Source organism: Anastrepha obliqua, chromosome 1, assembly GCF_027943255.1.
Source record: "Anastrepha obliqua isolate idAnaObli1 chromosome 1, idAnaObli1_1.0, whole genome shotgun sequence".
Lineage (NCBI taxonomy): Eukaryota > Metazoa > Arthropoda > Insecta > Diptera > Tephritidae > Anastrepha > Anastrepha obliqua.
In genome coordinates this window covers 89,209,497-89,230,626 of record NC_072892.1, presented here as the reverse complement: position 1 = coordinate 89,230,626, position 21,130 = coordinate 89,209,497, and the positions used below count along the sequence as shown (strand labels likewise).

The window sequence follows — 21,130 nt, the reverse complement described above, 5'->3', positions numbered from 1 at the left end:
CTCATTTATCTCGAAACGACTTTTTTCGGCCTGGTGTTGTCAAAAAAAACTCTTCAACCGAATCGTCTGAAATTTTAATATGTCATTCACAACATCAATAGCTATCCTCCGTACTATCCGTATTTATATTATTATCAACTATTGAGTATTTTTTGAAAAAAAAGCCAACTTTTAGAGTGTAAAATTCAAAGCCGTGCCATTTAGTCAATTTTTTTATTCTAGTACGGGAAATAGCTACAGTTATACTATAAACAATTTTTTTATTGTTTTTATTGTAAAAAAATGTCCTGGAAATACCCTAAATTTTCGAGCTTTAGACCACCGGGACCCCATAAGTCGTTCGAGCAAACAGTAAATGTAAAAAGATTCCCTCTAATACGCAATAAAACTTTATTAAACAACTTGTCAATGTGTGGTGTACCATTTACTTTAACGTTGACTGTATATCTGTAATGCAGTTAATCAGTGAACTTTGCAATGCATATTTTATTTTGAGCAGGTTGGTATTTATATGTAAAAAATTAAAGGCGAATGGTGAAATAAATGAAAAAAACGTATGAGGTTTTGTATAGAACTCTGAGCTGAAGTAAATTATTGAAAAAATCAGAAATAAATGCAGTGTTGCACGTACATACACACATACGTACTCTAATAAATCTGACTAATAATCATTTTTTTTTGTAAATAATTTATCCTCTTTCTTTTCTATTTTTATACATTTTTTCCTGGAATTTTATGTATGCACACAGCCAAGCCAGGAGCGTTGCGCAACTGTACATTGCGTCCATATGTGGTGACCTCTGCCTCGCTAAATTCATCGAATCAGACAACAATGCATGGCAATCAGATGCTTCCAGCACAATATGGGCGACACGATTCAAATTTTCCGCATATGGAGTATGTACGTGAGCGGAATAATAACAATGGCAACAACAATAAGAGCGCCAGTTACAATAGCAATAGCAACAATGCCAATAAAATTCACAATTCCAATGGCAATCATAAGGCAAGTGGTACCAGCAAAACCAATAATAAAATCAACAATGTTCTTAATAAGCAACAGCAGCAGCAACGGAAAAAAATGCCAACTACAATGCTTCGCCAGCAGGAGCAGAAATTGCATTCTCATCAACAACAACAACAACGGTCACTAGTGAATAAACAACAGCAACAGCAACAATTGCAACGCCTGAAAGAACGTACATCATTTACACCATCTCAGACGCTGGCGGCAATCAAGCGACAACAACAACTGCAAAGACAACAGCAGCAGCAACAAAAGCATAACAAGGCAGCATTAGTAGCAGGAGGAGCAACAGCAGGAAAATCACCAGCTAATGCTGGTGATAGTAAAAAGTTGTTAGCAGCTGCAACGCGCATGCCAATGACTGACGGGGGCATAGGAGTGCGACGTGAGGACGCTGCGGGTATTGGAGCTGGAATGTATATCAATAACAAAACTGATGGATTACCCACGAAGATGCGAGTGGACAACAAACATCGAGTGAAACGTGCTGCTGATGAGCATGTATCAACAACTACACAACACAACACCAACAGCAACAACAATTCCATTGCAAAGTACAAGCAAAAGAAGAAGATGCATAAGCAGACCTTGCCAGTGAAGGAGCTGCGGCTACAGCAGTCAAGAAAGCTAACTGCAAAGCAGCAGACGCAGAAGAAGATGAATGCGAACAAAAGGCAAAAATCAAATTTATCACTGCCAACAGTTGCTCTTGGCGCTGCGACTGTCATCATCAATGGCGGCAATGCGCCGAACAACAAAAACAACAACAACCATAACAAGCAAACGCCAGTAAAAAAGTACTACAATTGGCGGCGAAAAAATACGCACAAACGTGATGTTGCAGCAGTGATGAGTGAAGTAATCCATCATTCAACGCTTATGGCATCAGCAACTTCAAAGGAAACGATAAAAGGAGCAAACAGCGCAACCGTAAATGATGCAGCTGCTAAAGCGTCAGCCGCATTTCGTCTAGCAAAAAGAGAAATAACAACTGCAACGCCAAATGAGTACGACCCACATGCAACATATATCGGCCAGATTCGAGAAGATTTAACGACAACAATAGCACCTGTAGCAGCAGCTACAACCAACAACAACAACATAACCACTATTAGCAGCCCCCTTACCTCGCCAACTGGCAATTTCATCGACTCAACGCCAAGTAATCAAGCGTACCAACAAAATCTGCACCAGCTAACTCAAAGACAGCTTCAGCTACAGCAACAGCAACAGCCGCCCATTGCCACTGATGATTTACCTGCGTCGGCCACAAGCACGCTCGATAAGGTACGCATACGCAAATCTTTGACTGCTAAAAATGCAGGCATAGCAGCGGGTGTTGGTGGTAGTGCCAATGTTGGCGGCATTAACGAACATCACTTTTCGCTGCACAGTAAAACCACCCATCACATTAACAACTTTACAAACATTTCCAACAACAATGCTAATGCTGAAAGCGGCAAAGCCAATAGTCACAATGCCCCACCCAGTGCGCCTGAAATAAGCAATCACGCCGTCGCTTTTCATCATCAACAGCAGCAGCAACAACGTCAGCAGCAGCGATCACAAAAAGAAGTACAACAAGAGCAAAACGATAATCGCGACACCGATGTTATTGGCATGCAACGCGCAATTAATGATCTCGCTTCCAGCTCGGATGAAAGTGGTAGAGCAGCAGAACTTTTTGGCAATAAATTTGCTTATGAAGACGATGTAGGCGATATTGACATGACGGTTGATGAAGTGGATGCTGGCGCAGACATAGAAACTGTGCTGGAAGGTGAAGTGGATATTATTAACGCCGAAAACGATGCTGATGCTGACGAAACCGACGATGCTGATGATACGGACATAAATGGCGCTATTGAGTTGGATGAAGAGCTATTGCCACCCACACTGAGCGCTTTGCAGAGTGCATTTCATTTGCCAGTCGATGTGGCTGAGCCGTCAGATATGCCACATTTCGATTACTCACGCATGGAGTATAGTTTCAGTAATGGCATTGCTACGCATAGTCTGGTTGGTGGAAGCGGTATTGGCTTGGATGGAATTACCAATGGTAATGGAAATGGTGTCGGCGGCGGCGGCGTCGGTGGGGGTGGTGGTGGTACAATTAATCTCGAAAATTACGATAACATTGTTTACTCGACAATGGAATTAGAATGTATGCCAGGATATGATGGTGGTCTGCAGCAACAGTTCTTTCTGGAGGCATACGATTCGAAGACAAAGAAGCTGCGTTTAAACACATCGAGCACATATGCGGATATACCCATCTTTCGTATAGACTTGAGCGGTAAGTAATTTGAGCTTGCTTTCGTCTAGCCAGTTAAATGTACTTTACTGGCTGCGCCGATATACTATTCTTCACATTGAAATGCCCTTTAATACTTTTCGATTTCTCAATTGTCTTATAAAGATAACTTTCGCTAGTTCCAAAACTACAGCTACAAGAGTAAGTTAAGTTAAGTTAAGTTGTGATGGTTGTCGCTCTCTATGAGCACGCAGATGGCTCCATTAAGACCGAAAGTTGCTTTTTTACTAAATTTTCCCCTTCTAATTCACAATGTGGTGAAATCACTTGTCTCTTTATTATTACTCTATGCCTGCAGACATCCAGAAAAGGGAGAGTTTAGACAGCGATATCGTGTTCTGAGAGGAGCGGAACAACGGAAAGCATCTTAAACTTCTAACTTCCTCCTCGTTCCAACCGCTGTGAGAGAAATTTATAGGGGGAAACCCAAAACGCTTCGCATGTGTTCCCATTTAGCAGTGACCGGTGATGATCCCAACTATTGTAATGAAGGAAGGTCGGCCAGGATGAATGAAGGACCAAGTTTTGCATTCATTCTTTCTAGGACTTGTCTATTTACCTCAAAAGTAGGCTCCACGATCCATTTTTTTTTTTGTCAACAATAAAGGTTTAAAACTGTTTTATGGTCGATCTTTAGCTAATACGCGAAGCTACTACTACTAACATGCTGGTCAACTTTGATTATTTCTGTGATTTCATCGACATTTTCGAGATTATCGAAATTTTTATTTAAGATTAAAAATGCCTGAACAGAATCGACAAAAAAAAGCTGCACGTAAATACATACATAGTTGTTACAGTATCGGCACGATAAACACCATTCATAATTTCTGCGGGCAGGCTAGCATTTCCGCCTCTATTAAAGTAAAATGTACCGAATTTTCTCTTTATTGACTTCCATTGTTAACACCCTGTAACTCACGACTGAATGGAACAAACAAAAAACAGCATACGATTTTTTTTTAGTCTAAATTTCCCGTTGACAACGAGCATAAACTTTAAATTGTTTGACCGATACATTACGAGATATAGATCACTACATCCATCTACCGAGAAAATAATGGATTTCTTTTCCCCCAAACTAATATTTCTCGAGAAACATTAACAGCAACCTTACTTTTTGAACATACCTCGTATATCCGCCTAAAGTTTTTGCAAACTTTTGAGTGAACGAAAATGTGAATATTGGTATAATAAAATTAGTTATAAAAATTTGTACAAAAACCGTTTATTCGATTGCAATATAATTATATCAAATTGGTATGAGTATATCAGCAAAAATTCACATATTATTTCGGACACGGTTCCTTGTGGAGTACGAAGGTCTCTAATGAATCTCTTGTAGATTTTCTACGCACCGAACCCAACAGTTTTGCTTGATTAGTACTTCAAAGGAAATAATTGTTTCCGAAATCAACGCAAGGAACGTTTGTTGAATAGACCATTCATTTTGATAATAACTTTCAATGATTTCAATGCTTTTAAATGATGTATTGGGTTTCATCTAAGTAATTGCGGATTTTTTTAGAAAATCAAAGACAATTTTTTCATGCAACTAATAACTTTATTCTGTAATGTATTGCCCATTTTGATCAATGACCCTTTGTCATCTTTCAGGCAGCATCATAATCCCACGTTTATAAAACTTCTGGTTTTTATTAGCAAAAAACTGAATCAAGTACGATTTGGGATCATCGTCATTATTGAAATTTTTACCACTCAAGGAGTTTTGTAAGCTCCAATAATTTTTGCTGAGTGGCCAAAGATGTATGTGGCCTTACAGTGGCATGAAGAAATGCAATACTTTTTCGATTTATCAATTCGAGCCGCTTTTCCTCGACTGCATTGTTTAATTTCGTTAGTTGTTCAATGCGGAATTGATCGTTGGGTTGGTTGGTAAGAGTTAAAAGTATCTCCTTTGTAATCCCACCAAACTAATAACAAAACCTTCTTTTGATGAAAATCAGCTTTTAATGTTGTTTGAGTTGGTTCACCTGGCCTGCTCCACGATCCTTTCCGCTTGATATTGTTGTAAACAACCCATTTTTCATCGCCAGTTATCAGTCGTTTTAAAAACGGAACATTTTCTTTAGGTTTCTTTAGCAAATCGCAGCTCTTAATGCGTTGCTTTCAGTTCGTGAGGAACCCATGTATCGAGTTTTTTTACATAGCCAAGCTGTTTTAAATGATTTTTAATATGTGTGTGATACATGAAGCTTCTCTGCAATCTCACGTATTGTACTGTGACGATCGGAATCCATTATTGCTTTGTTTAGGGCCTCATCAACTTCAACTGGACGACCGGAGCGTTTTTCATCTTTGAGTGAAAAATCACCAGAACTAAATTGGTAAACCATTTTTGACACTGCCTTTCTTTTAAGGGTTCGTCACTATAAACAGTACATAACTTGCGATGCGGTTTTCCCTTTGCGGAAATAAAATGGCAAAATATGACGAAAATGTTCCTTTTTGATTTTTCATTTTCAACGAACGCCAAACGAAAACTACGCAACCGATCACAAAACTCTTTTTACTGATTGCCAACTATCAAATAACAAAATGTGTTTTACATTTGTACTACGTTTGCAAACCTAAAAATCCAACTGAAGCCCTTTCTCATTATTGACTGGAAAGAGTAAACTACCCTTTAAATGAAAATGGACTTTATCATTCCAAAAGATAGTGTTTACCGTACGAAATTGGAATCGCTAAGCTTAAACGCTAGTACGACCTGAAAGTTTAAAGACCGAAGTCTACGATCCTTTTTCAATATTTCATGCACAATAACTTGTGGAAGTCCTAGGGTAGTCGCTCTTTTGCGCACGGGCTGACGCGGATTATCGTGCAAACTTTTAGCGAATAGTTCGATATTTTAATTTGTTTTCAAAACCTTCGCACCCATGAACGAATCCACTCACCCAAACGTCGAATAGTGTAACGTAAACAAAGTCTACGAATATTTGGCCTTGAAATACGCTTCGACTGTGAACGTACGCTGTTTACCCGTCCACTGCGACACTGTAACTAAGTAAATCATAAGAATAGCGAAACTGATGCAATCCCTAAATCTTAATTTTGCCACCGGACACCCTATATATGTTATAAAGTCAATAACCATAGTATATAAGCGGTTATAACTCCTAACTATCTCTAGTGAATTTGTGTAGCTCTCATATAAAGAAATAGAGCAGCATTTTCTAATTTCAATTCATTTGAAGTACTTTATAGAATCGGCATTAATCAAAAAGTTGTAAGTAAAACTTACTTATAAAGCCATTTATATACTCTCCACACTCGCTTCTATTACTTACCTTCAGCAATGTACTTAACAGTTTATGTGAAAACTTTTCTGAGCTCTTAGTTACCTTTCTGGGTATTTCATTTGGTAATAAATCACCCAGTCGCAAAACTTGTAGGTATAGTGGATAAAACAGCAAAAACAACTTACTGATAACAGCTGCGCAAAAAAAAAATTACTACATTGAAAATAATGAGTTGAAGTATGCACACAGTAGTGCATTTTCTGACTGATAACTGTGCAGCGTATAAGTAGTTTCACCGTCGAAACGATTAATTAGTTAAAGTTGCGTCCCTTTCACATTAACGTTTCAACTAATTCTCACCATACCATTCACCCATCTCATGCATTACTTGCAAGTCCATTGGTATACATATATGTATGAGTGCCGCTTTGGCAATGCGAAATTCACACTTTGCAAATATTGAGTTAAAATTGACGGCGCACCGCCAATGGAAAAAATTATAGCTGAGAAGTGCAAATGTGGTTGTAACTAAACACATACATAAGTACCACGACGGAGATATTAATAAGGTGGCGCCTATAGTGGTATTGGTATTTTGCTCTCAGCAAATTTGACAATATCAGCTGATTTTCGTGACGTCGCACGGGTACAATTGGTAATTAGTGTGACCTGATTAACATTTTCGTAACATGCATTATGATGTTTTTGTTCTGTATCCTCGGAGTTTTAGTTCTTCTAATTCCAGAAATTTTTTTAACCTCATTTGATTAAAATGTGATATTTATAATTATATAAAATACAAATGTTTTAAAATTAGTTCAACAATTCACTCAGTTCTGTTTAGCTCTACTATTTACATTTTTTCTACATTGTCTGCAATTGCGATTAATGTCGGTGATTACACTGTGTGACAAAAAAAAATTAAATATACTTTTATGAAGACCTAGCACAACTTGTGGCTATAGAAAAACTAAACAAAATGGTGTAGGAGAAATTTCCAATACACCCCCAAAATCTCATTTTATGGCCATAAAACCGTTTTCCAGTAGGTTGATGTGAAGAATCACGAGACTGTAGACGGAAGTATTTGGAATTTTTTTATTTTTTCTCTATTTTTTCAACTTTGACATAATTTTTGCGATATTATCCGATATTGAGGATTTTTTTTAGTACACTCCTGTTATAGTAAATTTAATTTTGCGTCGAATGAGTATATTTGGCTATAATTGAATTAAAATTAATAGAGTTGTGTGAGTTTTAAGATTTTATTTTTTCTTTACTAATTTGGTATGTAGGCATCGAAGCCTGAAAATGATAACAAGTGTCATTATAAACACATAATATTTATTGGAGTATTGTGCAGTGCAGCACTGTATGGTGCGGTACGGTGCAGTACACAACGGAACTGGTTCCAAACTAAAAAATGCATTGGAAACGGTCCTTTGGAGTTTAGTATGGTAGGGTACATTTGTCATTCTCTTCATCAGTTTTGAATACTTCTCTATAAGAAATTCGATCATCATCATTCAGCTGAAGTCGTCATCAACTAAATTCCATTGTTTAAATCGAGAAGCGAACGTTTCAGATTGTCTTCCCGATAGAAGTAAATCACGAGAAAGATCCTGAAAATCTGAATTTGATACAATGTGTCGTTCTGAAGACTTAGAACCAGACGGAAAGTACTCTTCATCATCAGGTTTATTGTTATCAGTTTGATCATTATCAGCAATGAGTTGAACTTCCTTCAGTTCCTGCAGTTGAGTCAATCATATCGTCCAAGACTACGGGGTTCTTAACAGTTGCAACATCAGCATACTTTATGCACTTTCGAGCTTTATAATAATGACCGTTTACGTCCGTTTTATAAAAATAACAATCATCTGGTTTATGATAAGGCTGATGATGCCACATCATCGGAGAATATTGAGAAATTCGACTTTTCTGGCAACGTTTTGATTTATATCTCTTGAATTTCAATGAAACAAACAATAAAACTTTAACGTTTTAATAAGGTTAAATTATAATAACAAACTTCTTTTGTTAATCAATGTACAGTGTGAACTTTAGTACACTTGGGAGCTTTTTCGTATTTCTATTGAAAAAAAAAAAAATGTGAGATATTTTCGTAAGTTTTAACCAGTTCTGTTGTATGCAGTACAGTACATATATACTCCAATAAATATTACGTATCTATAATAACGTAACAAAACACGTCCTTATTCCCATTTAGCGTAAGTTATACCTACATACCAAATTAGTAAAAAAAAAAATCAAATCTTAAAACTCACACAACTCTATTAATCTTAATTCAATTACAGTCAAATATACTCATTCGACGCAAAATTAAATTTACTATAACAGTAGTGTACTAAAAAAAATCCTCAATATCGGATAATATCGCAAAAATTATGTCAAAATTGAAAAAATAGAGAAAAAATAAAAAAATTCCAAATACTTCCGTCTACAGTCTCGTCAGCTGTCATTTCAGAAAAATTGTCAACACACTGTCAAAAAGGCTTGTTTTTCTTCTTTCGAACTAAAGAAACAAATTCGAAATCGGATGGAAATTGAAGAAGTTAGGAGTGATTCTTCACATCAACCTACTGAAAAACGGTTTTATGGCCATAAAACGAGATTTTGGGGGTGTATTGGAAATTTCTCCTATACCATTTTTCTTAGTTTTACTATACCTACAAGTTCTACTAGGTCTCCATAAAAGTATAAAATCACTGTCGCACAGTGTTATTTGTGTGTGACATTTTTTCGCTTTATTTAAATTTTTTCCGAGTTTGCTCTTCTCCTTCTCCTTTGAAGAGTCACTCTCTCTCGCAACTGCAGTGTTGCTTAGGCTAGCATATAAAGAATCACTAAAATGCCAATTTAAAGAAAACAAAATATCAAATTTTTATTGAAATTAAATTAAGAGAATTTCTTCAAAAAAATGCCGATAACTTTTCACTATATAAATATGAGATTAAGTTACAAGCTCTTTGTGGCTTCTTCAGTATTATCTAGTATTTTATTGCATTGAGTAAATTCAAAGACTTTTTAAAACTAATATTTTTTTAAATTTTTTAAACCTTTTTTTTTTGAGTTGATTTTATTATAAAGATATATGTAACAGCTTAAAGGAATCGAGATCTATATAGACGTGTGTATATACATCTACGAAAATGCTGAAAATGAAGAGAGGGGTCTATTTAGCCATGTCTTTCCGTCTTTCCACCGTCACTGTAGTCGATAACTCTAGGGAATTAATATAATAAATATATTTCAACGAAACTTGGTACATATACTACTTTTACCTTAGGTTGGTTCGCACTGAAAATGGGCGAAATCGATCAATAACTAAGTCTACCTGCCATTTAACGGTAATATAATATTATTGGGTAAATAGGTGCATCTCAATAATTTGACTTGACTTGATAGATCCCACCAAACTAGGTATACTCGTATATTATATATTGCACACCACCACATCTAGGTCTGACATAAATGACCACACCTGTTTAATATTAAGCTATTATTTTAAGTTATAACTCTCATTGTCTATGATGCTTTCCATTTCAATTCAACCGGGCTACTCGGGTCATGTTCTTCGATTTCGATGTAACTTAAATATGTTGCTCTCTGGTCAAAATAATGAGACACGTATTTTTTTGTTCGCCCGAAAAAAATTTTTTTCAAGAGTTATCGGCAATTTTGTTTTTTGCCTCAAACTCGATTTTTTTTAATTATATAAGAAAAAAATTTTTTGAAATGCCCATAACTTAGTCAAAAATGAACCGATTTTAATAATTCTGGGTTCAAAATGATCGTAATTACTTACACAAGCGACTTCATGTAGAAACAATTGCAAAAAAGTAGTTGAAAATTTTTTATTTAGTAAAAAAGAAAAAAAATTTAAATTTTTTCAAAATTCAATATTTCAAAAAGGGCATTTTTTTTTTTTTTATAACTTTTTCCAAATCAAAAAAACATCTCAAACTTTAATTGAGCTGCATGCCTAGTAGCTAAAATGCGTTGTTTTTGAGTAATGAATTTTTGAGTAAACACCCTGTTTCGCACTTTTTGTTTTTTGCAAAATAAAAAATTTTCAACTACTTTTTTGCAACTATTTCTAAATGAAATCGCTCGTGTAAGTAATAACGATCATTTTGAACCCAGAATTATTAAAATCGGTTCATTTTTGACTAAGTTATGGGCATTTCAAAAAATTTTTTTCTTATATAATTAAAAAAAATCGATTTTGAGCCGAAAAACAAAATTGCCGATAACTCTTGAAAAAAAATTTTTTCGGGCGAACAAAAAAGTACGTGTCTCATTATTTTGACCAGAGAGCAACATATTTAAGTTACATCGAAATCGAAGAACATGTCCCGAATAGCCCTTTTGAATTGAAATGGAAATAATCTATATAAGAAAATTTTTTTTAATTGCTCATAACTTAGTCAAAAATGAACCGATTTTAATAGTTTTGGGTTCAAAATGATCGTTATTACTTACACGAGCGATTTCATGTAGAAATAGTTGCAAAAAAGTAGTTGAAAATTTTTTATTTTGCAAAAAACAAAAAGTGCGAAACAGGGTGTTTACTTAAAAATTCATTACTCAAAAACAACGCATTTTAGCTACTAGGCATGCAGCTCAATTAAAGTTTGAGATGTTTTTTTGATTTGGAAAAAGTTATAAAAAAAAAAAAATGGCCTTTTTGAAATATTGAATTTTGAAAAAATTTAAATTTTTTTTCTTTTTTACTAAATAAAAAATTTTCAACTACTTTTTTGCAATTGTTTCTACATGAAGTCGCTTGTGTAAGTAATTACGATCATTTTGAACCCAGAATTATTAAAATCGGTTCATTTTTGACTAAGTTATGGGCATTTCAAAAAATTTTTTTCTTATATAATTAAAAAAAATCGAGTTTGAGGCAAAAAACAAAATTGCCGATAACTCTTGAAAAAAATTTTTTTCGGGCGAACAAAAAAATACGTGTCTCATTATTTTGACCAGAGAGCAACATATTTAAGTTACATCGAAATCGAAGAACATGACCCGAGTAGCCCGGTTGAATTGAAATGGAAAGCATCTATGAATTAGTCTGATTTTAAAAGTTAATAACCAGCCCCGCGGAAAGTTTACTAAAACATGCTTGGGTATACCATATGACGGAATCTGGTCTGAGTTTAGCACTTCCTTTCTTTTTTAGTATAGGGTGCTTGCATGCTATTGTGCAATGGTGCTAGATATAGTAAAACAAACACCTTACTGTGGTTTACGACTTCTATAAAATATTTAAGCTTGAATCTTTAGATTACTTGAAATTATGAATTGTTGAAATTGAATTAATTGTAAAATTTATAATATTCCTAGTACTTGGATCCCTTAAAGTAAGCTAAGTAATTTTTATAACTCACACAGGCAAAATAAGTTATCGATTAACTTAAAGAAATGCTGCATCTTAACTCATTCCAAAGTTCGACCACCACTTTGTACTTCCTTTTCTATTTAAAATGATATCCTTAGCTCCAGTGATAATTTTAGTATTTTGTTAGTGTTTGTACTAAGTGCAACAACCTTGAACTCAAAGACCACTTTATGAGAACAAGTGTTGTATGACTTTTTTGTTCAACTGACATATTTAAATTAGAATATGTATTTTTTTATTCAGTTCTTAACAATAATATAGCATGTGTCCGAAAAAGTTTTTTAAATTTCTTTTGTTTGATATTAAAGGAAATGTTCATTTCCTATTTCGTCACATATCTATTGTTGAAATCAGTTTAAATAAGATTTATAGCAGAATGACCACTTTGTATATAATAATATAATATAGCTTCAAAATGATTTATGAATAATTTTTTTCTTATTTTACAATATTTAAATTTATTTTCTTGTCATTATCATAGGAGACCGAAATTATATTACGTAGGGCGTAGTGAAATGTTACCAAGTATAGTGTAAACAAATAAACCCAAAAAGTCCAGTCAAAAGAGACGAAAAAAATAGCCAACTTCATAATTTTAGGAGGATGCGAGTTTATGGTTTTATTATGTAAAGCCCATCACTGTGAACTTAAATTTGAGTTTTCGGGGTCGGGGGGTATGTCCCGCGGCCGCCATCTTGGAAATAAGGGTGCAACCGGTTTTTGCGATTATCTCGTGAATTTCGAAAGTTATGAAAATTTTGTAAAATACTTTTTTGTAGATAATAACATTATCTACAACTTTCATTCAAAACTTTTTTTTGTAAAATTAATAATAAAAAAGTTATAAACAAAATTACGCGAAAAATTAAGGGATCAATTGTTTTAAAGCGTAATAACTTCTTTTTTATAGATTTTATGGAAAATATACTTTAGAGCTTTTTTATAGAGCATTCTTTTGTGAACATTTTTGTCTATAAGTCTTTTCCGCTATCTTTATTTAGCCGTATGATTTTGAGCTGCTAAGCGGAGCAACCAACACATTAGCGAAGCGCGTACATGATTACACAGGCCGACAAAATTTAACCAACATTCAGACCCAGAAACCAGACTATATATTTCCGAAGGTTTATGATGCGCTGAATCCAAATCTGGCCTCAGAATTGCTCTATCAGCTCTGGTTTTCGAGATATCCTAACCTAAAAGTGCAAAAAACACCATTTTTGCCCATATTTGAGGTTATGTAGCCTTGCAGATGTTTTCTTTCACCAAAATTAAAGGATGGCATCTTTAAATACAAGCCTTCTTTTTTCAAATGGCGTTTTGCTTGCTCAAATATCATTTTTTTTCGCAGAGATATCGCATTTTGAAATTTTCATGTTTCGAAATTTTCCTACACCTGAAAATCGATTGAGATAACATAGACATGATATATATGGATTAATAGTATGTAAATTTGGAGTTTGTGGGTAAGCCTGTTCGCGGTATGATAGGGATGGTTTCTAGGGGTTAGGGCTGTGTGTGACTCGGTACCCAAAGGTCAGATAGTGTAGGGGTGTGGTGAGTCAGCGCACTTATAGTGTGAGACAAAAGTTTAAGAAAAATAAGACTCAATTCAAGAAAATTAGTAATCGACTATATCATGTCTATGTTATCTCAATCGATTTTCAGGTGTAGGAAAATTTCGAAACATGAAAATTTCAAAATGCGATATCTCTGCGAAAAAAAATGATATTTGAGCAAACAAAACGCCATTTGAAAAAAGAAGGCTTGTATTTAAAGATGCCATCCTTTAATTTTGGTGAAAGAAAACATCTGCAAGGCTACATAACCTCAAATATGGGCAAAAATGGTGTTTTTTGCACTTTTAGGTTAGGATATCTCGAAAACCAGAGCTGATAGAGCAATTCTGAGGCCAGATTTGGATTCAGCGCATCATAAACCTTCGGAAATATATAGTCTGGTTTCTGGGTCTGAATGTTGGTTAAATTTTGTCGGCCTGTGTAATCATGTACGCGCTTCGCTAATGTGTTGGTTGCTCCGCTTAGCAGCTCAAAATCATACGGCTAAATAAAGATAGCGGAAAAAACTTATAGACAAAAATGTTCACAAAAGAATGCTCTATAAAAAAGCTCTAAAGTATATTTTCCATAAAATCTATAAAAAAGAAGTTATTACGCTTTAAAACAATTGATCCCTTAATTTTTCGCGTAATTTTGTTTATAACTTTTTTATTATTAATTTTACAAAAAAAAGTTTTGAATGAAAGTTGTAGATAATGTTATTATCTACAAAAAAGTATTTTACAAAATTTTCATAACTTTCGAAACTCACGAGATAATCGCAAAAACCGGTTGCACCCTTATTTCCAAGATGGCGGCCGCGGGACACACCCCCCGACCCCGAAAACTCAAATTTAAGTTCACAGTGATGGGCTTTACATAATAAAACCATAAACTCGCATCCTCCTAAAATTATGAAGTTAAATCCTCTTTTGACTGGACTAAAACAAATAATAAAAATATTTGACTTGATGTAAGCATAACGTGAAAATTTATAAAATTGGCTACCAAAGTCGCAAATCCATACTTCCATACTAATATTATACTTATTTTGTGCGCAAATCTTGAGAACGGCTGTGCTGATTGAAATTTTGGTTTTGGATTTGGTTTTACGTAAAACCAAAATTTCAAACGTATCTTATATAAGCTCCAGGACCTTGAAAATCCCCTATAGACTAACAACATAATTACAGTAATTATAAAAAAATAGAAACTATCGTGGTCGAAAATTCGACAAATAACAATTCGCACTGTAAGTAGTGCGTTTTATCCAATTTCAGTTCAACTTTGCAATGTGATAAAATATGCATTTTTTCATAGCCTGGTAGCGATCGATAAAAATTGTTCTAAGGTTCTGAAATTTTTGTTGATTTATTTATTTTGCGCACCCGATATGGGATTTAAGTTTGTTTGGGAGATGCCACGGCCCCCTTTTCCAAAGACCTATTGCCTAAGGTAGTTCCGGAAAAAAGAAAAAAGATGGGTTCTTCTAATATAGGCAACCCTGTAGTTGACGAATCAACTGTTTATTAGTTTCAAATATCGTGAAAAAAATCAGCTAAAAACAGAAACTGTTTGTCTTTTCCTCTCACAATATTATTGTTGCTAAGTATTTTATAAGTGTTAAATACATTAAGTATTTATTTTATATACAAGAGAAGCCGCGCGCACTTGCTAGTAAAATATATTTTGAAAAACGTGTGAAAATGGACTATGGGTATATTTAGTTTTGTTTGGCTCTGTTTTCGCCACTACCACGTTCGGTTCTTTTCACCTCTCAGTCGATTTTGAAAATGAATGTGTGTTTTTGCTTAATTTATTGCTTTGATTGGCATTTACGCACGACAAAAAAACACACAAAAACAAACAATCTCGAAACTTTTGCCACAAGACTAATGAAACGAAAAACGCCATCTAAGTACTAAATCGCAAATCGGCTGCGGCGCCTTTGATTTTGCTACGCCGTTGTGAGTTAATGAGCCAAACTTTTCGCCTACTGAGGTTTTTACTTATTGCTGCCGATCGACTTATTATTTTTTTTTTTGTTTTTTTTTTTTTTGCTGCATTGGATAAATTTTATTACTGAAGATACGCACACGTTAGTTACACACGTACTCTTGCAGCCATATATACTTATGATCCGTTACCATAGCTGCATCGATTGTAGAACAATTTTTGGCAGCCACCTATCGCTTGGTTTTTTGTTGGTATCGTTGGTTGTAGGCATTGAAAGTAGCTGGAAGCCCACACACTTTTCGTCACACCCTTTCTCTTCTGCTAAAATCTCACCTACTCGAGCATACCACCCACTCGACTTCTTTGTCCAAAGCATTGCTGGCGAAGCTCTCTGGCAGGCATTGCTTGAGGTTTATTTGCAAAATCTAACGAAGCGTAAAGTCACGATTAGTTAGACAAGCGCGCTAAGCTGCCAATGTCAGTGCAACACAATCAACTTTACTCTAATTTGCTTCACATCTCTTCACTTTGCCAGCTGCACTCTTCGCCTGCCAACTGCTGTGCAAACATTTCGTTGCACCCACTCACTCACTAGCGCATTAGCTGTTCGAAGCCAAATGTTGTTTGGTGGCATTGTAAATAGAGCGAAAAGATCAAAGTCGCTTTTGAAAATAATTGTAAGTGGTTGATGGGTTAGTGTTGCAATTGTTGTTGCTATTCGACGATGGCAGCACTGATGCGGCAGTAGTTACTTCATGTATATGTACTCTGTTTGTTTTTGCTGTTGATGTTCCCTATTCAATGTTGCCTTGTGCGTCTGTGGCTTCTCCACTTGCAAGCAAACTTTATTTTATTTACTTTTATATTTCAACAACTACTAATAGCAACCAAAGTTTACAAATAACTTTGCGTATATAGAAACCTATGCGAGCAACTTTACACAGATGTAAATGTGCAAATGCATGCATCCATACATACGTACATATGTAAGAGTACTCGTATTACACAATGTTTGTGCGTTTTGGCCACCGAAATGGCTCTTGCGGCAAATGCTTCCTAATGATTTGGTGTGTCAAAATTGTCAAAAATGTTCTAAGTGTATTTTTTTTTTTCAAATTATAGAAGCTTCAGCCTGCGAATATTATGTTTTACCACACGGAATGTGTGAAAATTTTAAATATTCAGGTAATTAAGTTATCGCATAATATAATCGTTTCTAATTTGATAGCTCATTAAGATATGTAAGCTTTGCGATTTCTGCGAGTTATCCCATATAGAAATCTACTAAAAATATACATCTTTATAAATATATACGTACATAACGTATATATAAATGTATATATATGTACATCAGTGCATCAGGGCTATAAGGTGAATGAACCATTAACTCGATATTTTGATTGCTCAAAAACACTCTTGTGAGAGTCAATAGGTGAGAGCTCGCAATTTCTTGGTCAAGCATCATTCGTCTTCGGTGGTTGGTTTTCCTTAATTCTCCCAAAATTTCTGGCAAACGTTGTGTACAACTCAAAACTGAGTATTTGAGTTTCTCTAGCGGTACAGTTGCGGCATTATCATATTTACCAAAGAAACAAGTGATCATTTTCTTTGAGATGCTTCTTCCACGAACAACTTTTGTTGAATTAAGCTCGTCTTGGAACACCCAAACTGTCATTGAATCATTGATCATTGTTTTGGTTCTGACTTATTTGTATAGATCCAAAATTCATCAGTTACGATGCGTTCCTTAAAAGCCGCGGCTGAAAGTCATCAACATTTCTTTAAACCAACCGACACGAGGCCTTTTTGAGTAATTGTCAAATTATGTGGTACCCAACGAGAACAAATCTGCTTGACGACTAAATCTGTGTGCAATGTTGAATGTATGCAGGTTCCACTAATGCTCAATGATGCTCTATTCCTGAGATAAGTCACATGATGGTCTTGCGCAATCAGCTGACGCACAGCATCGATTATTTCTAGCACAACAACCATTTTTGGATGGCCTTCATGAAAATCATCCTACGCTGAAAACATAATTGATCCAAAATTGAAAGTGAGCACTACAGAAATACGTCCCCACATGGATACTAATCGCTCAAGTCCTTAATATTTCCAGATGATGGATATGGTGGAACATGCCTTATTATTGATAGCCAAATAAATTATGCAAATGAACCCCTCAATTAGCCGCCTACTTTTTCCATAGATTTCCTTTAGTTAAAGTACCTAAACTCTTTTAGTGACACAAATTTATGTTTTCAATCCAATCCAATTAATGTTGAAAGTTTGTCCGTTAGGGCACATTGTTTTCGTTTGGTAAAGCCCCAAATGCAATTTGCGGAAAATATTTTTGTGGAACATTTAAACCCTCCATTGACCACATAATCTCAATACTTTTCAAATATTTCAAATAAATGTCAAAATGGCACACGTGTAAGACATATTGGGTTAAATGTTTTATAAAAATATGCGCCATTAAATTCCTTTAGAGGCTATTAAATATATTATGAATGGATAATCTATTTTTATATGAGTTTTTTTTAATATTTAGGTAAACTTGAGAGGAAATTAGGAAAACTTCAACACACTGACAACAAGTTTATATTTAAGGAAAAAGCGGTTGGGGTCAATACTATACAGTTCTTCCTCTTTCTTAGTTTCTATACCGCATTCTTGTCTTCTTTAGTCTCATTTTATCGTATACTGTAATTAATATTGTTATGTTATGTGACATATGTATGAAGTATTAAAGCCTATGAAGTATTATTTTTAAATTTTTGAACGTTTTCATTATTTCTCAATATGTTTCCACCTTTCACAGATTTAACTTCCATGGACTATTATCCCGATCCTAATCCAGCGCTTCATCTTGTCGTCTACAGCGCCAATCAAAAAGGACGTTCGGAACCTATTGTACTAGAAAATATTCCAATAAATGAAGCCGAGAAACGTACAGGTATGTAGGCATTAATTCTCTACTTATAAGTACCAAAAAGTCTCGAAAATACACTGAAGAAGGTAGTAGACTTTTTTGACGTGACTTTGCGTGATGTAAATGCAAATATATACCCAACACCACCAAATATAAATCCCGCTTACTTGATTCATGAGCCTCATAATCCAAAAACAGAAACTAACTTTAGATATGTTTGCACAAATTACCACAAACTCTTGTTATTATGCTCGTAGGAAGAAAATATGTCCTTTTACTTATGGAGGCATAGTTAATTTAAAATTTGAAGCCGTTTTTCGCTACATTTTGGTCGTTCAGGTTACAACATTACTGTTTGAGTAAATTCTTAAAATTTCATTTGTCTAGCAACCATATCAAAAAGGGTCGTCAGGCACATGAGTGCCGAAACCGATAACAGTTAGCTAATAAAAATTTTCTAAGGTTTAAAATTGATAACAGAACTTCACGTCAATGAAGGACGCCAACAATATCTGGCGGCCAAACGTAAAAACTACAGCGCCAAAACTTCCGAAGAAAACAAACTTACATAAATATGTATGAATACTACCATTGAAATTCAATACTCGTTATAATAACAATGAAAAATAAATAAGATATCAAACGAAAGAGAATATGGGAGAAGCTATTAAAAAAAAATATTTGCTTAATTTTCGTCAGAATGAATATAGTACAACAGTGTGCTTCGGAAAATGTATCCCTAAATATACTTGAGATTTCCTAATTAATTAATTTAGAATGTGAATGTAATTAGTAATGCGTACCTCAACTTCATTCTGCTTGCTCTTATGAAATAAAGTATACGCCATGTATACCCTTTTCAACTTTTCAACTTTCCCTTTTTCAGAAAAATTTCGATTATGCCGTTTTAAAGCCCATTAAAATTTCATAAAATAAAATGTAAGCTTCAAGTGGTTTTTTTTCAAGTTTTTCAAAAAATCGTGTTGATTTAAAACAAATTATGCTGGGTGTTTTCTTCGTTACAAAAAACATGCACGAAACTGCCACCAAAAAAAATTTTTTAAATCAACGCGAGTTCTCACACACCTTAAAATTGCTCTTTGTCATTAATGGGCTATACAACTGTGTTCTCGACATTTTACTAATAATTCTGATTTAAAAGTGTGAAATTTCGATAGAAATGCATGGATTTTTGAAACATTAACATTTAAAGCTACCGACAATTCTAGTATACCTGTTTCTACTGCGTGCGGCAAAACTGACCGGTAATAAAAGATTTTATTATTCAATGCCGATAATGGTTGACTTATTGCTAATTTTTAAAAAATAAAAAGTTTTATGAAGTTTCATCCACATTTATTTATAAATAATATAATTTTTAGGATTCTTTATAAAAAAGCAATTATTAAACTAATTCATTTTTCGCTCTTTTGTAACCATTATAAAATTTTATTTGACATATTTTCTTACGAACAAATCAGAACTTGTGGACGGTGTTGGTAAAGTCCTTTTTTCTTAAGATGTTTCATATGCATCGCCGAGTTCTGTAGCTGGGTAGAAAAAAAAATTTCTGCCTCGAAATGTTTCCACCCACCGTTTCTTTACACAAAATCCAGATATACAAGATGAAGTCCAAAATAAACAAGACTGAGCTAAAAAAGCAACGACAAGAGCTTTGCTCTCATAACTTTCGAGTTTATTTATTCAAAATAGTCCCCTCTGGCCTCGGTCCATGGTCCTGCGTGATCTAAAAACTTTTTGAAAGAGTGTTTCGGGTCATTGACCGGAATGTCCTTCAGGATGTCGGTACAAGCCTTTTGGATGGCCCCTACGGACGCAAAACGTTTTCCTTTCATGGCCAATTGATATTTTTCGAACAGTTTGAAGTCACAGGGAGCCTTAGCAGGCAAATTTTTTTTTTTTCCATTTTTCTTTATTTATTGAATCTTTCTTTTATAAGAAACTAACAATAAGTTTACAAATCTTATATACTAGAGTAATATGTTTCCTTGCCAGTGCTAAGGAACGAATTATTTGCTCAAATGAACATATATTTGCATATATGATTAAATCGGTTGTGAATCTCCAATTCTTCATAGTTGTGAGCTGAAAAGGACGGGTTTCCAGTCTCCGATTCTTCGTAGCTGGGAGCCGGAAAGGCCTAGTTTCCAGTCTCCCTTAGAGCTTCCGTTGTTTCTCATGTCGATTGTGAAAATGATGTTGTTTTTTTGTTTTTGTTTCGAATGTGATAGATGTGGTTGGAGGAAGTTGTGGACGGACTCTCGCGTGAGATGAGATCATTAAGATACTGCAGACTTGAAGATGTCTCTTTTTTTCAATCTTGTGTGACCTTCATCTAAAAGTAGATTTCGCGCTAGTTTATTGGGATGATCTTCTAGCTTTTGTAGGTATTTTTTGCTCAACCGTACTATTTCATCGGCTACACGAGGTATGCAAATATCTCTGTGAATGTTGAGGTTCTTTTTATACCATGGCGCTCCCGTGATTATCCGCAAGGCTTTAGATTGCACTCTCTGAAGTTTTTCGATATTTGAGGGCGTAGCCGTTCCCCACATTTCTATACCATATGTCCATATTGGTTTTAGCATGGCTTTATATAGTAGCACTTTGTACTCTAGAGGTAATGC

The 21,130-nt window shown here is 34.8% G+C and overlaps 1 protein-coding gene across 1 annotated transcript in view; it reads left to right on the top strand.

Annotated features, from left to right (window-relative positions):
- LOC129235883 (uncharacterized) overlaps positions 1 to 21,130 on the top strand; it is a 272,445-nt gene that overhangs the window by 213,704 nt on the left and 37,611 nt on the right. The window contains exons 13-14 of the mRNA XM_054869947.1: positions 750 to 3,323; positions 18,372 to 18,506. Of these exons, the coding sequence (XP_054725922.1) occupies positions 750 to 3,323; positions 18,372 to 18,506 (2,709 nt within the window). The remainder of the gene's footprint in view (positions 1 to 749; positions 3,324 to 18,371; positions 18,507 to 21,130) is intronic.